This window comes from Neomonachus schauinslandi, chromosome X (genome assembly GCF_002201575.2).
Source record: "Neomonachus schauinslandi chromosome X, ASM220157v2, whole genome shotgun sequence".
In the NCBI taxonomy this organism is placed as follows: domain Eukaryota; kingdom Metazoa; phylum Chordata; class Mammalia; order Carnivora; family Phocidae; genus Neomonachus; species Neomonachus schauinslandi.
Genome location: NC_058419.1, coordinates 109,356,695 through 109,376,482, shown reverse-complemented (window position 1 = coordinate 109,376,482; position 19,788 = coordinate 109,356,695). Strand labels below are relative to the sequence as shown.

Genomic DNA, 19,788 nt, shown 5'->3' with positions numbered 1-19,788 from the left:
GGGCCATCTTAAGTTTTACTTGGTTTGTATCACTAGCCTGAAAACATCAAAATATTTTAACTACTGTGGTTTTAGTTCTTTTTAGGTGTGGTGGGGGATGGATGTCAACTTAAGTCAGTTGAGAAAAGTGGCGATTCTGCAGCTCATGCGATACAACTAGAGAAAATGGGTCACTGCAGGAACTGGCAAAACCAATTGACATTATTGAAATGGTTACAGAAATAAAAAGAGTTTCTCTTTTACTCAACGGGGCTATTTAAGAATGACAAAGAGAAAACATCTTTAATGGTGGTAGAGAGTTTGCATCTATACTTTCTAGGATTATTTGTCATTTAAAGTGAAGCCTCATTAGGCAAACTGTCTTTTACTAAGGGTTGCACAGTAGCCTTTGTAAGATTTCTGAAGAACCTGAGTTTTGAAGAATCGTTTACAATTTATCACTCATTTTAAATCCCAGTGTTACCCCTCAGTTCTTATATAAGATTATCTGAAAACAAAAGGACATCCCCTAAAATAGGTACTGGACACTCTCGGCTTTGAAGGAGTTGGCCGAAAACCCGACACTGAGCCCTTCAAAAGGCACGTGGGGCCGAACCTGTCTCGGTATCACCACGACCAGCCCTGCAGGTTCCACGCCTGACTTCCCAGGCCCGGGGCACCACCAGGGGCGGTCCGACAGCACGGGCCCTCCTGCCTCGTCATCGCTGCGTTTCTGGCTGGCGGAGCCGGTTCTCGTCCGCGGCATTCCACGCCCCCGTCTCCGCAGGCGTGCACGGGGCTCGGGAATCACCTCGGAAACCCACTCAGCCGCAGGGAGGGCGTGAGCGAGGAAAGCCCGGGCTCTCGCTGTAACCCCCGCGCTCGGCGGTGTCCCCCTCCCCTTGACGGCGGGGCCATAGGTACCTCCTCAGCCGCCTGAGCATTCAGCGTTCAACTGGTGGGCGGCTGCCACGTCCGCTCAGAGGCCCCACCGAGCAGCCGGCAACTGACTGACTGACCCTGGGGCAGGGACTCGCGCCGACACCGCTGCGCACGCGCTCCTAGCGCGCCTCTATCCCGGGGCGGCTCGCCGGGCGGGAACGCGAATCTGTGAGCCACTCGCACCTGCCTGACTGACAGGCAGACCCCGGGCTCGGGCCTCGTGCCGGAGCGCGCACGCGCCTCGCGCGCCTGCCGTCGGCCCCGGGGGCGGGACCGCGCGGCGTCGAGCGGGCGGGGGGCTTGTGGCGCGCGCGCCCCGCACCCGAGGGCTGCGGAGAGATATTTTGGGTGGCAGGAGGCCCCTCGTCATTTCCGCCGGGCAGCTTGTGGTGCCCCGAGCTTCACTCCCGCGCGCGAGGCGAGCGGGCAAGTTGGTTGCGGGCTTGCGGCCGCGGCTTTTCTCAGCTCCTCGACCCTCGGCAGTGCAAGCCGTGAACTGAAGCCCTGGAGGGACGGAGACCGGAGCGGAGCGGCGGAGCAACAGCTGCAGCAGCAGCCTCTGCGGGGAGCGTGCAGAGAGTCCGCACAGAGCCGCGACCCCAGAGCGTTTCTCTCCCCGTCGCCGCTCCCGCCGCTGCTGTTCGCCGTTTGCTAAGAGACATTGCAGCCGCGAGACCCGACACACAAAAGCCGTCTTCTTGCCACCCACCCAGCGAGGCAGCGGCCAGCAAGGGACCCCACCTGAGGGCGGCTCGGGCTACCGAGTTCGTTTTGTTTCTGATCTCCGCGCCCCGCGCGGTAGCGACCCCGTGTCCATGGCTCTGATCATGGAACCCGTGAGCAAATGGTCTCCGAGTCAAGTAGTGGACTGGATGAAAGGTAATGCCCGCTGTGCAGAGGGCGAGGCGGTCCTGGGGCGCCGGGGTACTGGCGCGCGAGAGGGAAGGGGCGCCTACAGCGGCCGAGCCCGCCATCGGGGCTTCCACTGGCTGATCGTGGTGCGCTGGGGGGGAGGCGGAGGTCCTCCGGGGCAGGCTGGGGCTCGGGATCCCGATCTCCTATTGTCTTCAGTGGTGGCTCCCCAGTTAGAGGGGGGCGCGGAGAGCGCGGGTGTTGCCGGCGCTACCGGATAGGGTTAGAAGGCGGGCCGCGGAATCCCAGTACCTCTCGCCTCCTCCCCGCTCCTCACGGCGCCCCTAGGCCGAGAGGACGTGGCGACCCTTGTCTCTCCCCTCAGGGAGGAGCCCCCAGGGACCTGCTCCTTTGCTCGTTCCTTCCCGGGCCCCTTTGTTCCTGGGAAACCTAACGCCCCCTCGGTGGCCGCCCCTGCCAGGTGCCTTTTCCAGCGCCAACTCTCCCTACAACTTTTAAGCCCATATAATGGGGTCAGGACGCGGCTGCCCGGGTTTGAGTCGGGCGAACTCCCCCAGTTTGGGCTGAGGATGCTCGGGGGATGCGCTACTTTGGGGGAGAGAAAAACATGCTTCCCCTGGGACAGCATCCGCGCTGGTATCTGCGGGCTCCCTCCTGCGCAAACCCCTGTCCCCCCCCCCGCCCCCCCCGTCCTTTGCCTCTTCCTCTTCTCGCTGGTCGAGGCTTTGGATCTCATGGTTTTTTATTGGGGGCTCGACGCCAGGTGTAAGGTGATGCTCATTCAAGTGCCCCCTCATTTCTTCCATCTTGAAGGCTCGCCCCTTTTTTTCCCTGGCAATTTCTAATAACCACAGTTGTAGATACTCGCCCTCCTAGTCTCAAACGTGGGCTTTTTCTTTAGTCCCTGGGCTTTCCTGCCTCACTATCTCCCTCTGTTGTCTGAGTTAAGGGGCTTGTAGAGGATTCCCCCCACCCCATGACCACTGCCTCCCCCATCACCAAGATTCCTAAGATTTGGGGAATGCCAACAGGGATGGATGGGATGAAATAAAGGATTCCTGGCCACACTTGGGAGATGTTAGAGCTTTGCTTGTGGTTATTCCTAGGCACAAACTCTGGGTAGATTAGTCAGGAGCCAAAGGCTTATCATTTGTGAAAATGCGTGTTGCGGAGATGAGGGAGCCCCTTTTGGGGGCTTGCTTAGCAGGCAGACTTTCTAAGCTCCAGGTACTTTAGAACGAAAGGTGGGGTGATTGGAAGTGATTAAGAGTGACAGAGAGAAACTCAATTGTGTTTCCTCCTTTTCTGAATCTTTTCGGCTTCTTGCTTATTCTTACGGATTTTTCTTTATACATTTGCTTTCCTTTTATTCCCTTACTGGCCCCTTTATTTCTCATTTAATTAGTTTTTTTCTTTTCTAATATGTGAAAAGTGCTTCGTAACTGCAAATCACAGTACACATGAGAGTGTATTGAATTAAGTAGAATTAATTATCAACTGCTCCCCTGTGTGTGGTGCGTTGTGCTAAGGTGCCATGGGTGCCATGACTAAGACAAAGTCCTGCAGTGGCTCATTTTTTCTGTTTCTTCTCTTCATATTGGCTATTGAAATTACGCTTTCCTAGATTCCCACTAACCCCCACCCCCCTTTGGATTGTCAGAAACAAACATCTGTCTTCTCTGTTTCTCAGTCATGGAAGAAAGAGCCAGGCGGTGCGCAAGAAGCAAGAATGCTTAATTAAAAAACCCTTTCTTTGAATTTGCGTAGAAGGTTACTTTGGTTTGAGTCTGTTACTGAAATACTCAACAGAAAGCTTTCTTGGCTCCATGGGAGTCCGATTACCTTCACAAATTCCCATGATGCTTGTAGTGAGTGATGCATACTCCATCTTCTTCACCTCCACCCTCCCAGTATAATCTTGCAGTTTCTTCTTTCTCTACAGTTTAGGTCTACTGAAGCAAGTAGAACATACGACACATATATTCTGACACACATTGTTAGATTTCCAGTATAGTAGTCCTTTAAAAATCTTTCCAGCCCTTTAAAAATCTTTCCAGCCTAAAATGCAGCATCTTTGAAGTTGAGCTAACATTGTTAGCTGTGATTTTAAATGATTGTTACGTGTAAGTTGAATAACTTATTTTCATACCTGTTGGTGATTCATGTTAGAGCTATTTGAAAAGATCAAGCAAGTAGCCAGGATAGAATTTGTATATTTTTGTACACATTAGAAGAGAAAAACTGATGTCATTATCTGGATATTTCAAATCCCAAACTGCTTACTGCTGAAATTTCTATAATCTTCATATAAATTTAATTTAAGATAGTAACAGAAAACAAGATTTTAAAGAACAGTTGGACAAAATGAACATTTCCTCAACTTGTAATTATACTGTTACCTTAATTAATTTTTCCTCCCTGCTCCTTTCCCCAAATAAACTTTACAAGTAAACACATTAAAAAGAAAAAAAACATCTCACCCTTTCCTCAGATGCAGTAATGTTTAAAAGTCAACTAATTGAGGCTGTAGCTTTGGAATGGCCAAACTTCCTTTGGTGTTGTATAATGTATAGTGTTATAAAGGCAGTAACAAAGAATGAACAAGACTTTTGAACAACTGCAACATTGTGAGAGTTCTTCAAAGCATGCTCCTAATGTGACAGTTTCATCATCCTTAACATTTAAAGTATATAGCATATGCTTTCAGCTAGTCACAATCATAAATAGTTATAACTCTGTTTAGTAAGGTACATGCTTTATGCTCTTTCTAGGGTGTTTTTCTCTTCACTAAACAGAAAAGGAAACATTAAGCATATAAAAATAGCATGGCCATATATTTGTGCTTCCAGACAATTTATATAAGTGGTATAGAAATTCAGCAGAGAAGGAGATGAAGGAAAAAAAAGGGCTGATGAGATTATTAAGCTTTGTTAACATATATTCAAAATTGTTTATGAAGGACCATTTATACATTGCAATTCATTTTGATCTTTTTTACTAAAATGTATTTGAGGGAGGCAAATTTAAATTTATGTATTAATTATTAGTAAAGATATAAGGAAACACTTGCATTTTTTTCTCACCACCAACACCACTACTTGTAAAATCCAATACTCAATGAATTTTCTTCTAACAATAAAAAATTGATGTGACACAGTGTCAATGTTAGTTCCAATAAATATATGGACTCCTCATGAGTCAGTAAAATAAGCAGTTACATTCCAGATATCTTGATAGTACTTCAGGCTATTTGGAAATAATAGAACTTCAAAATTAATTTTATAAAAATATTTTTTGAGGAAATCAAATACACATCATTTAGCATTTGAAACAGCCTTTTTTTCAGTAGGAAATTGCATTCAATCCTCGTAGTTTTGACAAAATTATAAAATGTAAACCTTTTTAGAGTAAAAGCAAAGCCTTTATTAGAGAAAGCTGTAGGTAGAAAAGTAGGCCAATAACGGTTTCTGATTTTTGCTCAGTGTATTACTCTAAAATACATCATATCTCAGCTCTTACCTATTCACTTGCAGGGCCTATAGAAATACTCCATAATCTACAGTTGTTTGAGTTTACTTTTTTGCCCACTGAAATAAAGCAAAAATGTCTGAACACTTCAGGCCCCTATTATTAATTTCAGTATTAATTTTCCTTGTCCGTGTCACACCCAATAATTCCAGTTTTCTTCTCACAGTTTTTCCAACTTTGAAACTCCTCCAAAATATCCATATGACTAAAATAAAGTTATTTTCTGTGGCTAACTCCCTTCATGACATTTTTTCCAGTGATCTTTAATCCCTTCCCTGATCAAATAAAATGAATTATTGTTTTCAGAGTCACCAACAGGCCCTGCTTTGCTGGTCTTCTCTTATGGTCTCTGTGACTTAGCTCTTTCTACTCATAGTATGAGTCCTAAAATCTAAATTTTTAAGATAGTCTTTTCTCAAACCATCCAACAATTAACTGCGCTGCTCTTTTCTGTTTACTATAAACCATTTTCTTTGAAAACCATTCACTGACTTCTACTTTCTGTCCTGATGACTCAGCCATCTTGAGGATAGAAAATGAAATACATTATTTTAGGTACAAAAAACAAAGATAAAGCCATCACTTTGCATACAACCTTACAAAAGAGGAAAATGCAGTGATGAAATAAGGTCTATTTATTATAAGAGTTAAATGCTACAGAGGAGAATGTATCTGATAAGATACAGAAATTTTGACAGGCACAGTGCTCTCTAATAGTTTTACCCCCTTCATAGGACCTAGAGCTGAGGTTGAAATTTATTTTATTAAGATGAAGGAAAATGTCAAATTTTTGAGTTAAACTGTCTTAGAGAGGAAAAATTTTCTGGCAGGAACTTGAGAAGTATGCATTGTAAAAAATATGTTAAACTTACATGATCAAACTAGTCCTATCATTTTTGAAAAATTAGTTGCTTTCCTCAGTTGCAGTATGACTAGATAGTCACCAACAATCACCTACTCTCGATTTGACATTTTTTGAAACTCAATACTTGTCATTTCACACAAAGAAGAAATTCACCTTTTCTGTATGTAGAGTTTACAGGAAAATATCATTTTATTTATACTGTCATTAACGTTTACTCCTTAAGGTTAACACTCACAATTTAGTACAGATTAGGAAAAAAGAGTCTATTTATGTAGATACATTCTGGTGCTTAGAGATTGTTTACTCCATACTTCTACATGGAAGGGGCTTTAATGGATTATTTTAAATAAATTATTCTCTGCTTTGGGGAAATTAGTCTCTGTAAGGGATGGCAGTGACGTTGAGAAACCTAAGCCAAAACAGACAGGTGCTAACTAGAACATTTGCTAAATTTAAAAAATGTTTGCATTATGTGTACAAGCACCAGTGGAAAGACAAGATGATGCTTTTAATCAGTCAGGAAGGAATCCATGGAGAAGGTGGGGTTTTAGCAACTTTTTATGCAATTTATTTAACTAAGGCATATTCTAAGATGGACGTAGTCTAAATGTAAAGGCACAGCAAGAGACTTCGGAGTTGAGATAGGGTGATTAACCAGAACGGTTGTGTCTAGGTTTGTCTGGTTGAAGGAGAGAGGTGGGCAGTAGAGGGAAAATGGAGGAGCCATGAGTAGGTGGCACAAAAGTACAAGAACAAATCTGCATTTCACAAAGACAATAAAACTCTCATCATGTCCTAAGTTTAAATAAATACCACATTATAAAACTTTGGCTGCCAAAAATAAGCCCACAAAGAATGTGTATTGAATTAGTACAGCTGTTTCAAATCTGTTTCTCAGGAATAATTTGGAAATAATGTTAAAGTGAGTTATTTTGAAGATTAATTACATCATTAACATTATGTTTTTGGATATTTAGAATTTTACTCATCCAAATTCTTATATGAAGAATGAAGATAGGCTTTTAAATATTGCTATTGTTCTTAAAACAATGATAAATTATCATTTTTCATGTATAGCAGAGTGGGACTTAAATTTGTTCTTAATGACTTTTAGCTCTCTATGTGACTTCCCTACAGCACCTCAACACATAAGGTTTATTGTGAAAGATGAAGGATTAGTTTCTATAAAGAGTACTAGAAGGATGGATCATCTGTACTTTAAGAGAGGGAAGGGAGAGTAAGTAATTTGAAAAAAAAATATAGCCTAAGCTTTTTATTTTTTAAGATTTTGTCATAGTTTAGTGTCTGGCTAAAGAAAAGCAAATGTAATCTTCACTACAGGATCATTGTGTTGAATAACATTCAGTGAGTGAATTCACAGTTTTCATGCATAGCATGGGCTTGTGTTCCCCAAAATGGAACATTTCTGTGGTTGTGGGAGCTAAATGATCAAAAGAAGACAAAGAGTTGATTTTTGCTAAGTATTGTAAAACATTGTTTTTGCATTAAAACAAACCTGGATATTAAATTCATGGTGTAGAAAGCAAAATTGGCATGATTTTAAAGATGAGACCAGAGGCTTAACAGGAATTTTAGGCTTGCAGCAAGCTGTTTCAAGCTGCGTTTCCTAGACCTTCCAGGGTTATGAGTAAACTTCGTTCAGCAATTATGGATACATCAGTGGAATAATTTGAGAAGTGCTGGTTTGGGTTTTGAAAATGTAAAATTAATGTACTTTACTTCCTCTTTTTCTTCTATTGCAAAGGACAAAATATCTTTTCAGTCAAGGTCATGATAATTTTAGCATCTTTCTTTTTGTTTATTTTTGGGGTTTTTTTGGGGGGGATCCATAAACCTATAATCAGGATAAATTTCTTAGGAATGTTTCTCATCTGATCCTATCCTCTCACTTCTCACCCCCATCAGTTTAAAAAATTTAGTGGCTTCTCATTGTTTTTAGGATGAAGATAAAAGTTCTTAATATGGTTTTTAAGACCATTGAAGGTTTGGCTATTGCCTTTGAAATAACCCTTATTCCTAGCACCAGTTACACTGGCCTTTCAATCTTGTTTGCATACCACTGGGCCTCTGCACTTAGTACAGTTTCTCTTGCTTTTTTCTTCACCCAGTTAAGTCCTACTCACCCATCATATCTCAAGCCTCCCCTTCTATGCCTCAGAAAAGCCTTCTCCATTCCCCAGGTCACATCAAATCCTCAGTTGTGTGCTCTCCAGGTACCATTCGTATCTTCGTTCCATATGCCAGTTTTATTTTTACATTAATTTCTATGGTTATTTGTTGAGGTCAGGGACCTCATCTTATTTGCATAACAAGGCATAAGAAAGTATCTGGTGAAAAGTAAGCACTCAGGAAATATTTGTTGAAGGAAGGAATACATAAATATCACAAATTACTGGTCTGTCAGCAAATCTGCTTTCCTAAATGAAAATGCATGTAAAGTCCCTTATAATGCTCTAATGGATACTTCAATGCCAAGTTGTATATTGTGTGCCAGAATACAGTAGAAGTGGGGTTGCTTTAATTCATAGTTGTATCGCTCTAGTCAATTCAATGACCTAAATCATGGTTTAGATTCATTTCATTAAGAAATGTGAATAATTTCAATGTATCTACAACACTTCTGTGTTTAAGCTATAAATATTATTTGCTGATATCACATTATTAATAGGCCAACACAATAGGCAAACATTACTTAAAAATTAAAACATACCTCTTAAGAATTTACTTTTTTTCATACAAATTTTCTAATTGTTTCTTCATTTCAGTGTTTTTAAAAGAACTCTGTGTATTTTGGAATGCATGGTAGAGTGAAATTGATAAAATGTTTTAAATTTCTGCTCTTATAGGGATACCTGGGTGACTCAGTTGGTTAAGCATTTGTCTTCGGCTCAGGTCATGATCCCAGGGTCCTGGGATGGAGTCCCTCATTGGGCTTCTTGTTCAGTGGGGAGCCTCCTTCTCCCTCTGCCTGCTCTGCCTGCTGGTCTCCCTGCTTGTGCTCTCTCTCTCTCTTTCTCTGACAAATAAATGTAAAAAAAAATTTTTTTAAAGTCTCTCCTCTGGGGCGCCTGAGTGGCTCAGTCGTTGAGTGCCTGCCTTCGGCTTAGGTCATGATCCCAGGGTCCTGGGATCGAGCCCCACATCAGGCTCCCTGCTCCGCGGGAGGCCTGCTTCTCCCTCTCCCCACTTCTTGTGTTCCCTCTCTCACTGTCTCTCTGTCAAATAAATAAAATCCTAAAAAAAAATTAAAATTAAAAAATAAAAATAAAAAGTTTCTCCTCTTATAAAAGAAAAAAAACCATGTAAGAAATTAAAATGCATTTTTCTGTTGTGAAAAGAAAATATCCTTTGTTAACTTGGATGATAAAATGGAGAAATAGCTTTTTAATTTAATAATAACCATTATCTTTATTATACTTAATGTTGAATTTATATTTTTATTAATAAGAATAAAACTAAGATACTTAAAAATGCATCTTAAATCAGCATTTCTTATATAATTTTCCATCCCTCCTGATGTTGAAAAATGAATTTTAATTTTTTAAAGTGAATATAAATTTGGGCTAATTTTTGAAGGGCACTTGTTAAGAACCTATGTAGAAAGTTATTGTGAAGTATAACTTTTTAAATACATGTGCCTTATATGGGTTTTTTTGTTAATTACATGTTACTGGATAACCAAGTAGCAAGTAATAGATTTTTCTAATAAAGCAAGTCCCTCCCCACAAATTTACAATGTACAGTATAAATCAGAGTAAGCAAAATTTTTAAGACTTTAACTTAGCTTTTTGCAGATCTGTTAACTTTTAATAAAACACCTTCAGACTTAATCTTTCTAGCTAGTACTATAAAACAGTGTGTTGCAATTGTGCCCTGATTTAAACTACAAATAACTATTCAATATGAAAGAATTTTTTAGACTCTAAAGATGTATTTAATTTGTTTGATTTCAATTTAAATTATAATCATTAATTCTAATAAAAGTTTTCATTAACTTTTGTAGTTTCAGGAAGAAAGGGTTATGGGTATTTACATAAATTTATTGAATCTTAAATTTTACTAAGTACAGTACCTGCTATTTTAGTTTTCTGTGCTCATCTGTTGAATATCACAACATAAAATTGTTTTTAAAACCAAGATTTATTAAATAAAACAAAATTCACAATGGCATTAATGTATTATAGTTTGCCAAGATGAAAACATTGTTATATCCACTACTGAGTGTTTATCCAAAGAAAACAAAAATACTTATTTGAAAAGATATATATGCCCCAATGTTTATTGCAGCATTATTTACAGTAGCCAAGATATGGATGCAATCTAAGTGTCCATCAATAGATGAATGTATGAAGAAGAGATACACACAGACACACACAGGAATATTACTCAGCTATAAAAACACAAATGAGATCTTGCCATTTATGGTAACATGGATAGACCTAGAGAATACTGTGTTAGGTGAAATAAGTCATACAGAGAAAGACAAATATCATATGATTTCACTTACATGTGGAATCTAGAAAACAAAAGAGCAAACGAAAACACACAGACTCATAAATACAGAGAACAAACTGGTGATTGTTGGAGGGGAGGGATGGGGGATGAGCAAAATAGATTAAGAGGTACAAACTTCCAGTTATAAAATAAGTCATGGAGATGAAAAGTACAGCATAAGGAATGAAGTCAATAATACTGTAATAACATTTTATGGAGATAGATAGTGACTATAATTATAATGGTGAGCATTGCATAATGTATAGAATTGTTGAATCATTATGTTGTACACCTGAAACTAATATAGCATGTCATATATACTTCAATAATAAAAATGTTTTAAAAAAACATTACATAATTAATATCAAGTATTACACACTTATCTCTCTCCTTTCTTTTAGAGAGAGGGGGAGAGAAAGAGAGAGGAGGGGCAGAGGGAGAGGGAAAGAGAATCTCAAGCAGGCTCCACGCTGAGTGTGGACCCCTACTCAGGGCTCATCTCATGACCCTGAGATCATGACCTGAGTCAGAATCAGGAGTCGGGCACTTAACCAACTGAACCACCCAGGCAACCCAACACACTTAATCTCTTTTATATTTACTTGACATTAATGTTCTTGGAAATTAATCTGATTAGGTAGGTTAGAAAGTCTTCTAATAAGGTAGTAGATAAAAAGAGAAACCACATTGTTAGTTGCTTTTAAAGTGTTGCCTGGGGGTGCCTGGGTAGCTCAGTCGTTAAGCGTCTGCCTTTGGCTCAGGTCGTGATCCCAGGGTCCTGGGATCGAGCCCCGCATCAGGCTCCCTGCTCTGTGGGAAGCCTGCTTCTCACTCTCCCACTCCCCCTGCTTGTGTTCCCTCTCTTGCTGTGTCTCTCTCTGTCGGATAAATAAATAAAATCTTTAAATAAATAAATAAAGTGTTGCCCAATATCCTTTATTTTGTTTGTTTGTTTGGATTTTTTATTTTGTTTCAGCTACATCTGCTATTTTTAAAATGGGCTTGCAACATGTTTTCTCAAATAATATCTACAACAAATCAATGGAAGGCTGGCTTCGATCCTGGATTTTACTTTTTTCAACTTGTTTACCAAAGATTATGAAAGAATCTATTTTCTAGCAAGTTGTTAGACTTACAATGTGACTTATTAATAAAAACTTTTAAAGTAGTGGCCTTAGGTAATTATGCTGAATGATTAATTTCAACATTAGCTGAATTCTTATTATAATTTTGGTATGTTTCATATATACATGGGAGTTTATTTCATATACTTTTATTTTTCAACCATCCACATTATTTTCAAAATGTTTGATAGTCCTGGGGAGTTGTGATTTTTTTTCCTGGCTGAGCATAAAATTCACATTTTAATTTCATATAATTCATTTATAAGCTTTCAAAACAAACCACTGAGCTGTTAAAAACATATAAAAGAGAAAATGTTGCAGAGTTTTTGTTAATGGAGCTCAAAACAGACATGTAGTCCAGTTGATGGTTTTCCTTCCCACTTGCCAGGACCTATGTGGATTCTGAGTCCAGTGTGGTAAAGAACCAACATGCGTGGCAGCGCTTAGCTGCTCCTTCCTGATTTCCCTCCATAGTAGTGCCATGGCGAGTCTTGTGGCAGTTTCTGTTGACATCACTGTTGCATTAAATCAGTGGCAGAGATTTTCTTATCTAGAAGACTGTTCCTTTGCCTTCTAGCTATCAGATCCAAGGCTCTCAGTTTGATGTTGAATTGTCACACACACAGAGAAGCTTTCTCTATGAAATACTGAGTAATAGATAATTTTTCTTTCTAGTCTGTCTCTAGATATAATGCTTTAAGTATATTTATGGTAAAAACATGTTAATTCAGATCTTGTTTATTTGAGATTTGTGATAATTACAGTAGGTTCTTATTGAAGTTTACTTTTTTTAAAGATTTTATTTATTTATTTGACAGAGAGAGACTCAGAGAGAGAGGGAAGAGAAGCAGGGGGAGTGGGAGAGGGAGAAGCAGGCTTCCTGCGGAGCAGGGAACCTGATGTGAGGCTTGATCCCAGGACCCTGGGACCATGACTTGAGCTGAAGGCAGACGCTTAATGACTGAGCCACCCAGGTGCCCCTGAAGTTCACTCTTAATATGTGAAGGAAGGGTTTGCTGATTGATCTTATAATGCAAACAAGGTTGGAAAGAAATTGTTTGACCCAGGAGGAGATGGTGTTTTCAAGTACTGTACTCTGCCAGGAGCCATTTCCATACTGAAAATACAGTACATGGTATGTAGTAAGTACTCAATAAATATTATCTAGCTAGAAGTGAGTTGTATTTTTAGTTAGAATTTCTGCATACTTCGAATCATGGTTGTTTTGTTTTTGTTTTTGTTTTTGGAATATTTTTCTAAACATTCTATGATACAGCTTGGTTCTTCCCTTCATTCGCCAAAGTTAGGAAGGTCTCATGCACTTGACATCTATTATTAGTAGTAATCCTTAAAATAAGATAAGGAACTGTTATTGACACCCTTTTACAGGTAAGGTGCAGAGAAGTTAAGCAGCTCAACAAGGATTGTACAGCTATTCAGTGATGGAATTAGGTCGGACCTCAACTCTTTTTTTCTCTGTTGAATTGGATTTATACTTTAGTGGGTGGCGAACACAATTCAGGTTTGTACATAATTATCTTCAGACTTGACTTTTATTTTTTTTAAGGTTTTATTTTAATTCCAGTTAGTTAACATACAGTGTAATATTAGTTTCAGGTGTACAATATTCAGCACTTCCATACCAGACTTGACTTCTAAAACATTTCCTAAATTTTCTACCCTGTAAAAATTGGCACCATATAGGATATAGTAAAGAGCACTTTGGAATCAGATGCCTGGGTTAGTTATATCCAGACTCTATTACTTCCTAGCTGTGTGATTTTTGAGGGAGAATTTAAGTAACTTGCCAGGTTTTTTCATTTTTGTAAAATAGGGGTAATATTATTACCTACCTCATAGCGTTATGGTATACTTAAAACAATGCCTGGTACATAGTAAGTGCATGGTAAATGCCAGCTTTTTTTTTTTTAAATTAAGGAATTGATTGCATTCTGTTGGCAATCTTCAAAGGCACAACTACTAATAGATAATATTTATTGAGTACTTACTACATACCATGTACTGTGCTGGGTGTTTTCTATGCATTATCTTATTCCTAGCCTAGCCCTGAAAGATTGGAATTATCACTGCTTTACAAATGAAGACACTTTTGCTTAGAAATATTGAATGACTTATTCTATATACCCAAAAATTTATTTAGCAGGTATTCAATAAATATTTTGAAAAATTAATAAATAGTGGAAGAAGCAAAATTTGAATAGATTTCTAACTGGCTACAAAACATATAATATTTCCACCTTGCCATTCTACCAGAGGTACATATGAAATGAGAGGAATCCTGGGAATACTTTCAAAGATGTGGATGTTCACTCCACCAGACCTACCTTCTATAGTGCGTGGTAAGGTGGACTATGGTTCTTGGGTCCTTTTGGCCTCTAGAGGGGTGTGTGGGTGGGTGGGGTGTGTGGGTTTGTGTGTGTTGAGATGTTTCCATTCAGAATAGTACTTAAGCCAATGACAAAGATGCCACATATAATTATAGTTTTGGTGACATTTTCCTATTTTGATGTGAACCTCAGGAGTTTGATTCTCACCTCTGCTGAGTGTAGACCTAAACAAAAGGTCTACTTGAGACCACTGCTACTACCAACCCAGTGCTGGAATGTTTTGTTCTAAAAGGATTGTTAATAAAAATACATGGTGTCTGATAATAGATGTTCATAAATGGCTTTACATTATACTACAAATAATGGCTTGTTATATTCTTTTGTTTAGCTTTACTTAGCAGTGGTTAGCATTGCTATCTGCATTTCATTAGTGTTTCTTTGAACAGCAGACTTTATTCAGTGCATGCCTACAGCTTTGAAATCCTTACCTACCTACTAGATGGTAATTATTGCCCCCAAATTGTTTTGTTTTGTTTGGAAACTCCTTTATCTTAGACCAGATTGTAATATGATATGATAGCATAGTGAATCACAAAAGGAATTTAAGTGTTAAAGAAAATTTAATCATAGTCAAAAACTATTGTGAAGTCAATGCAAAATATGGAGTGGTCAAGTTGAGCTAGAGATGTTTGATCAGTTGAGTATTTATAAAGTAGTAATGAAAGGTAAAATTCCATCTACATTATATTTTAAAATGATACATGTGGTTTTGCATGTATATATAAAATATATATTCTAGCATGTATTTAGGAACTTAAAAGTTGGATTTGTTCAGAGTAAAAACACAAAAATGATATTTCTTATTTCTCTTTGTTTTTCTTTAATGCAGTTGAGGTGAGTTTGCTTTAGACTGGAAGTTTTAAAATAAGGGAAAACAACTTACATTGTTCTTTGCTTGTGTACAGAATGATTTGAAGCCTCTCATTATTTATGAAAGCTATCACAATACCCAGGATAATAGGCACAAAAAAAAAAAAAAAAAAAAACTGAACTGTGGTAATTACCAGCTATTTTGAAGTTTCCTTAGGATTATTGTCCAATTGATTATGTAAAGTATTTTCCAAAGTGCTCATTATCTTTTAAAATCCATATGAGGGGCGCCTGGGTGGCTCAGTCTTTAAGCATCTGCCTTCAGCTCAGGTCATGATTCCAGGTCCTGGGATCGAGCCCCGCATCAGGCTCCCTGCTCGGCAGGAAGCCTGCTTCTCCCTCTCGCACTCCCACTGCTTGTATTCCCTCTCTTGCTGTGTCTCTCTCTGTCAAATAAATAAATAAAATCTTTAAAAAAAAATCCATATGAATTAAAATTAATTTTGTTTGGAGATGTTTTTGAGAACTTTATCACTTTCCTTGAAATAATTATTGACATCCTGTGTTAATAAGCGGTCTGATAGGGCGCCTGGGTGGCTCAGTTGGTTAAGCGACTGCCTTCGGCTCAGGTCATGATCCTGGAGTCCCGGGATCGAGTCCCGCATCGGGCTCCCTGCTCGGCAGGGAGTCTGCTTCTCCCTCTGACCCTCCTCCCTCTCATGCTCTCTGTCTCAAAAAAATAAATAAAATCTTTAAAAAAAAAAAAAAAAAAATAAGCGGTCTGATAGAAATAGACTTTTAATAAGCAGTCTGGTAGAGATAGACTTTTAAATATGGTAACACCATGAATCTCCATCTGCATTAATTTTAAGATGTGTCTAATTCAATGTTTAAAAAAACCATTTAGTTTCTCATTGTGAGATTTCTTTTTACATGAGGCTGCTTTGCCACTTCATTCTTATATTTGTGACCAATACACACAGAAAGTAAATATAGCAGAATAATACCTATGGATCTAATAACATTTTTCTCCTTAGTGATGCACCAGTAACGAGATCACAAAAAATTAAGGCTGGTATGTATTTCTGAAAAGTAAGGACTTAAAAATATACACATCGTATATACTCAAACGAATAACATGATTATCACACCAAAATTTATTTCTTTATATCAGTAAATATCTAGTGGTTCAAATTTCTGGTTTTGTAAATGTCAAACATTTTTATAGTTTTTTCCTTAAATGAGGATCCAAATAAAGTCCACATATTGTAGTCTACTTTATTCTTTTTTCCCAACATCATTTCTTTAGGACTCAGTACCCTCTGTATGTACCTTATATAATGTCTTCTGAAATAAAACTCATAGATAATATAGCCTACCTACTAATATAATTTTTAAAAATTCACTGTAATGACCATATTGTAATGTAATGAGCATACTGTAATAAAAAGGAAAAATAATTTGTAAAAATAAAATAGGTTTTTATATGTAGGTCCTCAATATGACTATACTAGGAGAAACTAATTGATATTTTTTCCTGCTTATAATGAGCATATCTGGATTTAAGAGAAGCAGTAAGTTTAGAAGTCATTCCATAGAAGTACAAGAAGATGGAAGAACAGATGAAATGATAGACACTGGAATAAAAATGAATATTAGGGGAAATAGTACAAGCTAGACTCATTTGGTATGTCATCCTAATAATTCCTATTGAGTATTTAAAAGTCATGTGGGAAGGAACCACAGCTTTTCAGAGAAATGGGAGGCTTCTAGGGATAGGGACAAAATATTTAAGATGAGCCTGGAGCATCTTGTAGTGCCAGAAAATAAGGAAGTGCTCAAAAAACACGATGAGAGCATGTCAAAAACTTAGGAGTCATTCTGAAACAGCTCTCAATGGCTAAAACTGCAACAGTTTGAGGAACAAAAGTAGTATTGGATTATAGCTCAATCCATAAATATCCATGAATCCATACTGATGTAAATAATATATCTGAATAAATAAAGAAATGAGGGCAAAAAGAAAAATCTCCCATACAGAGAACTCCAAACAATTTGTATAGATAATCCCCTCTCAAGAAGGTGGCACTTAATTCCCCACCCCTTGATTGTGGGCTGCACTTAGTGACTTGTTTCCAAAGAGTAGAGTGTGGGAAGGGGAAACATAATTTTACAGCAGAGAAACTTAGTAAACACTGTATTGGCCAGATGATCAGGGTTTGCATCATCAGTGATGAGTCATGCTGATGATAGCATGTACCCTTAATATGATATGTTGAGAATGTCACTTTCCCCATGTGGTCTTCCTCCCCCAAACCCATAAGTCCAGCCTAACTATGAGATAAACATTAGACCCAAATTGAGGACATTTTATAAAATACCTGACCAGTACTCCTCAAAACTGTTAAGGTCATCAAAAAAACAAGGAAAATGTGAGAAGCAGATGAGAGGAGGCTAAGGAGACATGATGACTGTTTGTACTATGGTGTCCTGGATAAGATCCTGGAACAGAAAAAGCACATTAGGAAAGAACTAGGGAAATCTAAACGTAGTGTGGAATTTCATTAATAGCAATATACCAGTGTTGGTCCACTAGTTGTGACAAACGTATCATAGTAATATGAGCTGTTAATAATAGAATACAGATAAGAGGTATATAGAGACTATATATTTTATATATATATATAGAAAATAAGATATATATATTATAGTAACTTTTCTGTAGATCTAAAACTACTCTGCAATAAAAAGTTTAAAAAATAGTTTATTTTCGAATTTGGCAATATCAAAATATAAGCTATATGTCATATGTAAAGTAGCTTTGGTTTGCTTCTGTAAGTGTTAATAAAGTCTTTCAAATGCAAACAAAAAGTCATGGGATACAGGCAGTTTTTTAGTATGTAACTGTTGCATCTTTCTAGCAATCATTCAGTAACTGGTTCATTGTGATAACCCCAAACTCCTTAAAATTCTCAAAAGGCTCCCAACAGGGTACATTGGCCCTGTCTTGACATCAAGAATCTCTCTGCCTTACCTGTTCTCTCCTGTGTAAACCTCATGTTTTTCCACACGTGAAAAAATTTTCTTGGATTATTGGTGTACCTGGTTTACCTTCTACTGAAATTAATATTTTACTTGATTAGCTATTTTTTAACCTTTTGCTAATCAGGAAAAGTGTTTAAGAAAAGGAAACTGGGGTGCCTGGGTGGCTCAGTGGGTTGGGCATCTGCCTTTGACTCAGGTCATGATCTCAGGGGCCTGGGATCAAGCCTCTCATTGGGCTCCCCTGCTTAGTAGGGAGCCTACTTCTCCCTCTCCCTCTGCCTGCCCCTACCCCTGCTTGTGCTCTCTGCCTCTCTCTATCTCTCTGTCAAATAAATAAATAAATCTTTAAAAAAAAAAAAAAAAAAGGAAGGGAAACTGAATGTACGTGGGTTAGAATGGAGACCACCAATAGTTAGCCTCATGTTCTTATTTTACCTCCCAAACAGATTTGTAGTTAAACTCTTGGACAGAAGAGTGTGCTATTCTAAACCTTGTTAACAAAGCCTGGTTTCCAGTACTCCTGCTATAATTGTAGTTTCCTGCAGACACTGTCTAGGAATGTTAAACAAGGTGTGAAAATTTTTGAGCAGTGTTGTGGTTTATAATAATTGATTTTAAGCTGAATATATAAATGTGTGTGTAAATATGTATATGTATTTACTTAGGGCACATATCTGCCTCGGGCAGATATACTGAAATTGCATATAGCTAAATGACATTTTCTCATTGCTTTTCTGCAAAGAAGTCAACATTTTTCTTTTTGTCATTAAATTTAACACCTTATTTTCATTGTATTATGGGGTCATGTAGTGTGTTAGTACCTGGGTTTGGATATGAGGATGGTTGTAACTTAAGGCCTCCTTTGGTCACATCTCTAAGAAATTATATTTCAAAATAGAACTGTTGTCATACTTGCACTTTATTCCTGTATCTTTTTAGTTAAGATCTTCCATATTTTCTAGTTTACTAGTGTGCACATTCCAAAGGGATCAAGCTCTTGTAATAAGTGGATAAAACTATGACCAGGAATTTAATGAATTAACCTGATAACTCTTCTTTTCTTGCCACAATAAATTGAAATGTTATAATTATCACAGTGTCAACTTACTTGATTCTTTGTTATTACTCCATGTCTGTAAAAGTGTGAAGTTCTGCGGATGTTGATGAGAATGCCTTAGAATTGTCTTCCTGGCTTTTTACTAAATGTTTTCGTCTTTTTCTGACCTTATGTATGCTCTGACTACCAGCCAAGATATGCATTATGTTCTCTGTGAAATGCTTCTGCTTTTTGTACAAAGTGGTATTTCTTAAGCTACCCTCACAGGAATGAAGGAGAGTTTGTTTTGTTTGTCTGCTTTGTTTTGTTTTAGTAAGGTAAGAATGCTTTGCCTGCAAAAAAAAACTTCAAAAAAACAGCCTGTTTAGATTACACATTAAATATCAAGGGTTTGGAGCCATCATTGAATATGTGACTGGCAAGGATGGTTTAACTTTCCAAGATTCTCCAATATCTATCCCAGGTTAAAATCTGTCTCAGGATAGGTGACAACATTTAGGTTGAAGTTATTTTCACAACTTTTCAATGATACTTTTCATAACAAAATTGTATAGATTTGGGATGACTACCTATTTCAATAATACTCTTATAATAATTAAAAACAGAATGTTAGAAGGAAATTGTGTCATTTGCCTGACTTTC

At 38.2% G+C, this 19,788-nt stretch overlaps 1 protein-coding gene across 4 annotated transcripts in view; it reads left to right on the top strand.

Moving 5' to 3' along the window:
- Positions 1-1,736: 1,736 nt before the first annotated feature.
- Positions 1,737-19,788, top strand: part of CNKSR2 (connector enhancer of kinase suppressor of Ras 2) — a 273,654-nt gene continuing 255,602 nt past the window's right edge. For all 4 annotated transcript variants that reach the window (XM_021682287.1, XM_021682283.1, XM_021682276.1 and 1 more), the window contains exon 1: positions 1,737-1,800. In XM_021682287.1, coding sequence (XP_021537962.1) covers positions 1,737-1,800 — 64 coding nt within the window. The remainder of the gene's footprint in view (positions 1,801-19,788) is intronic.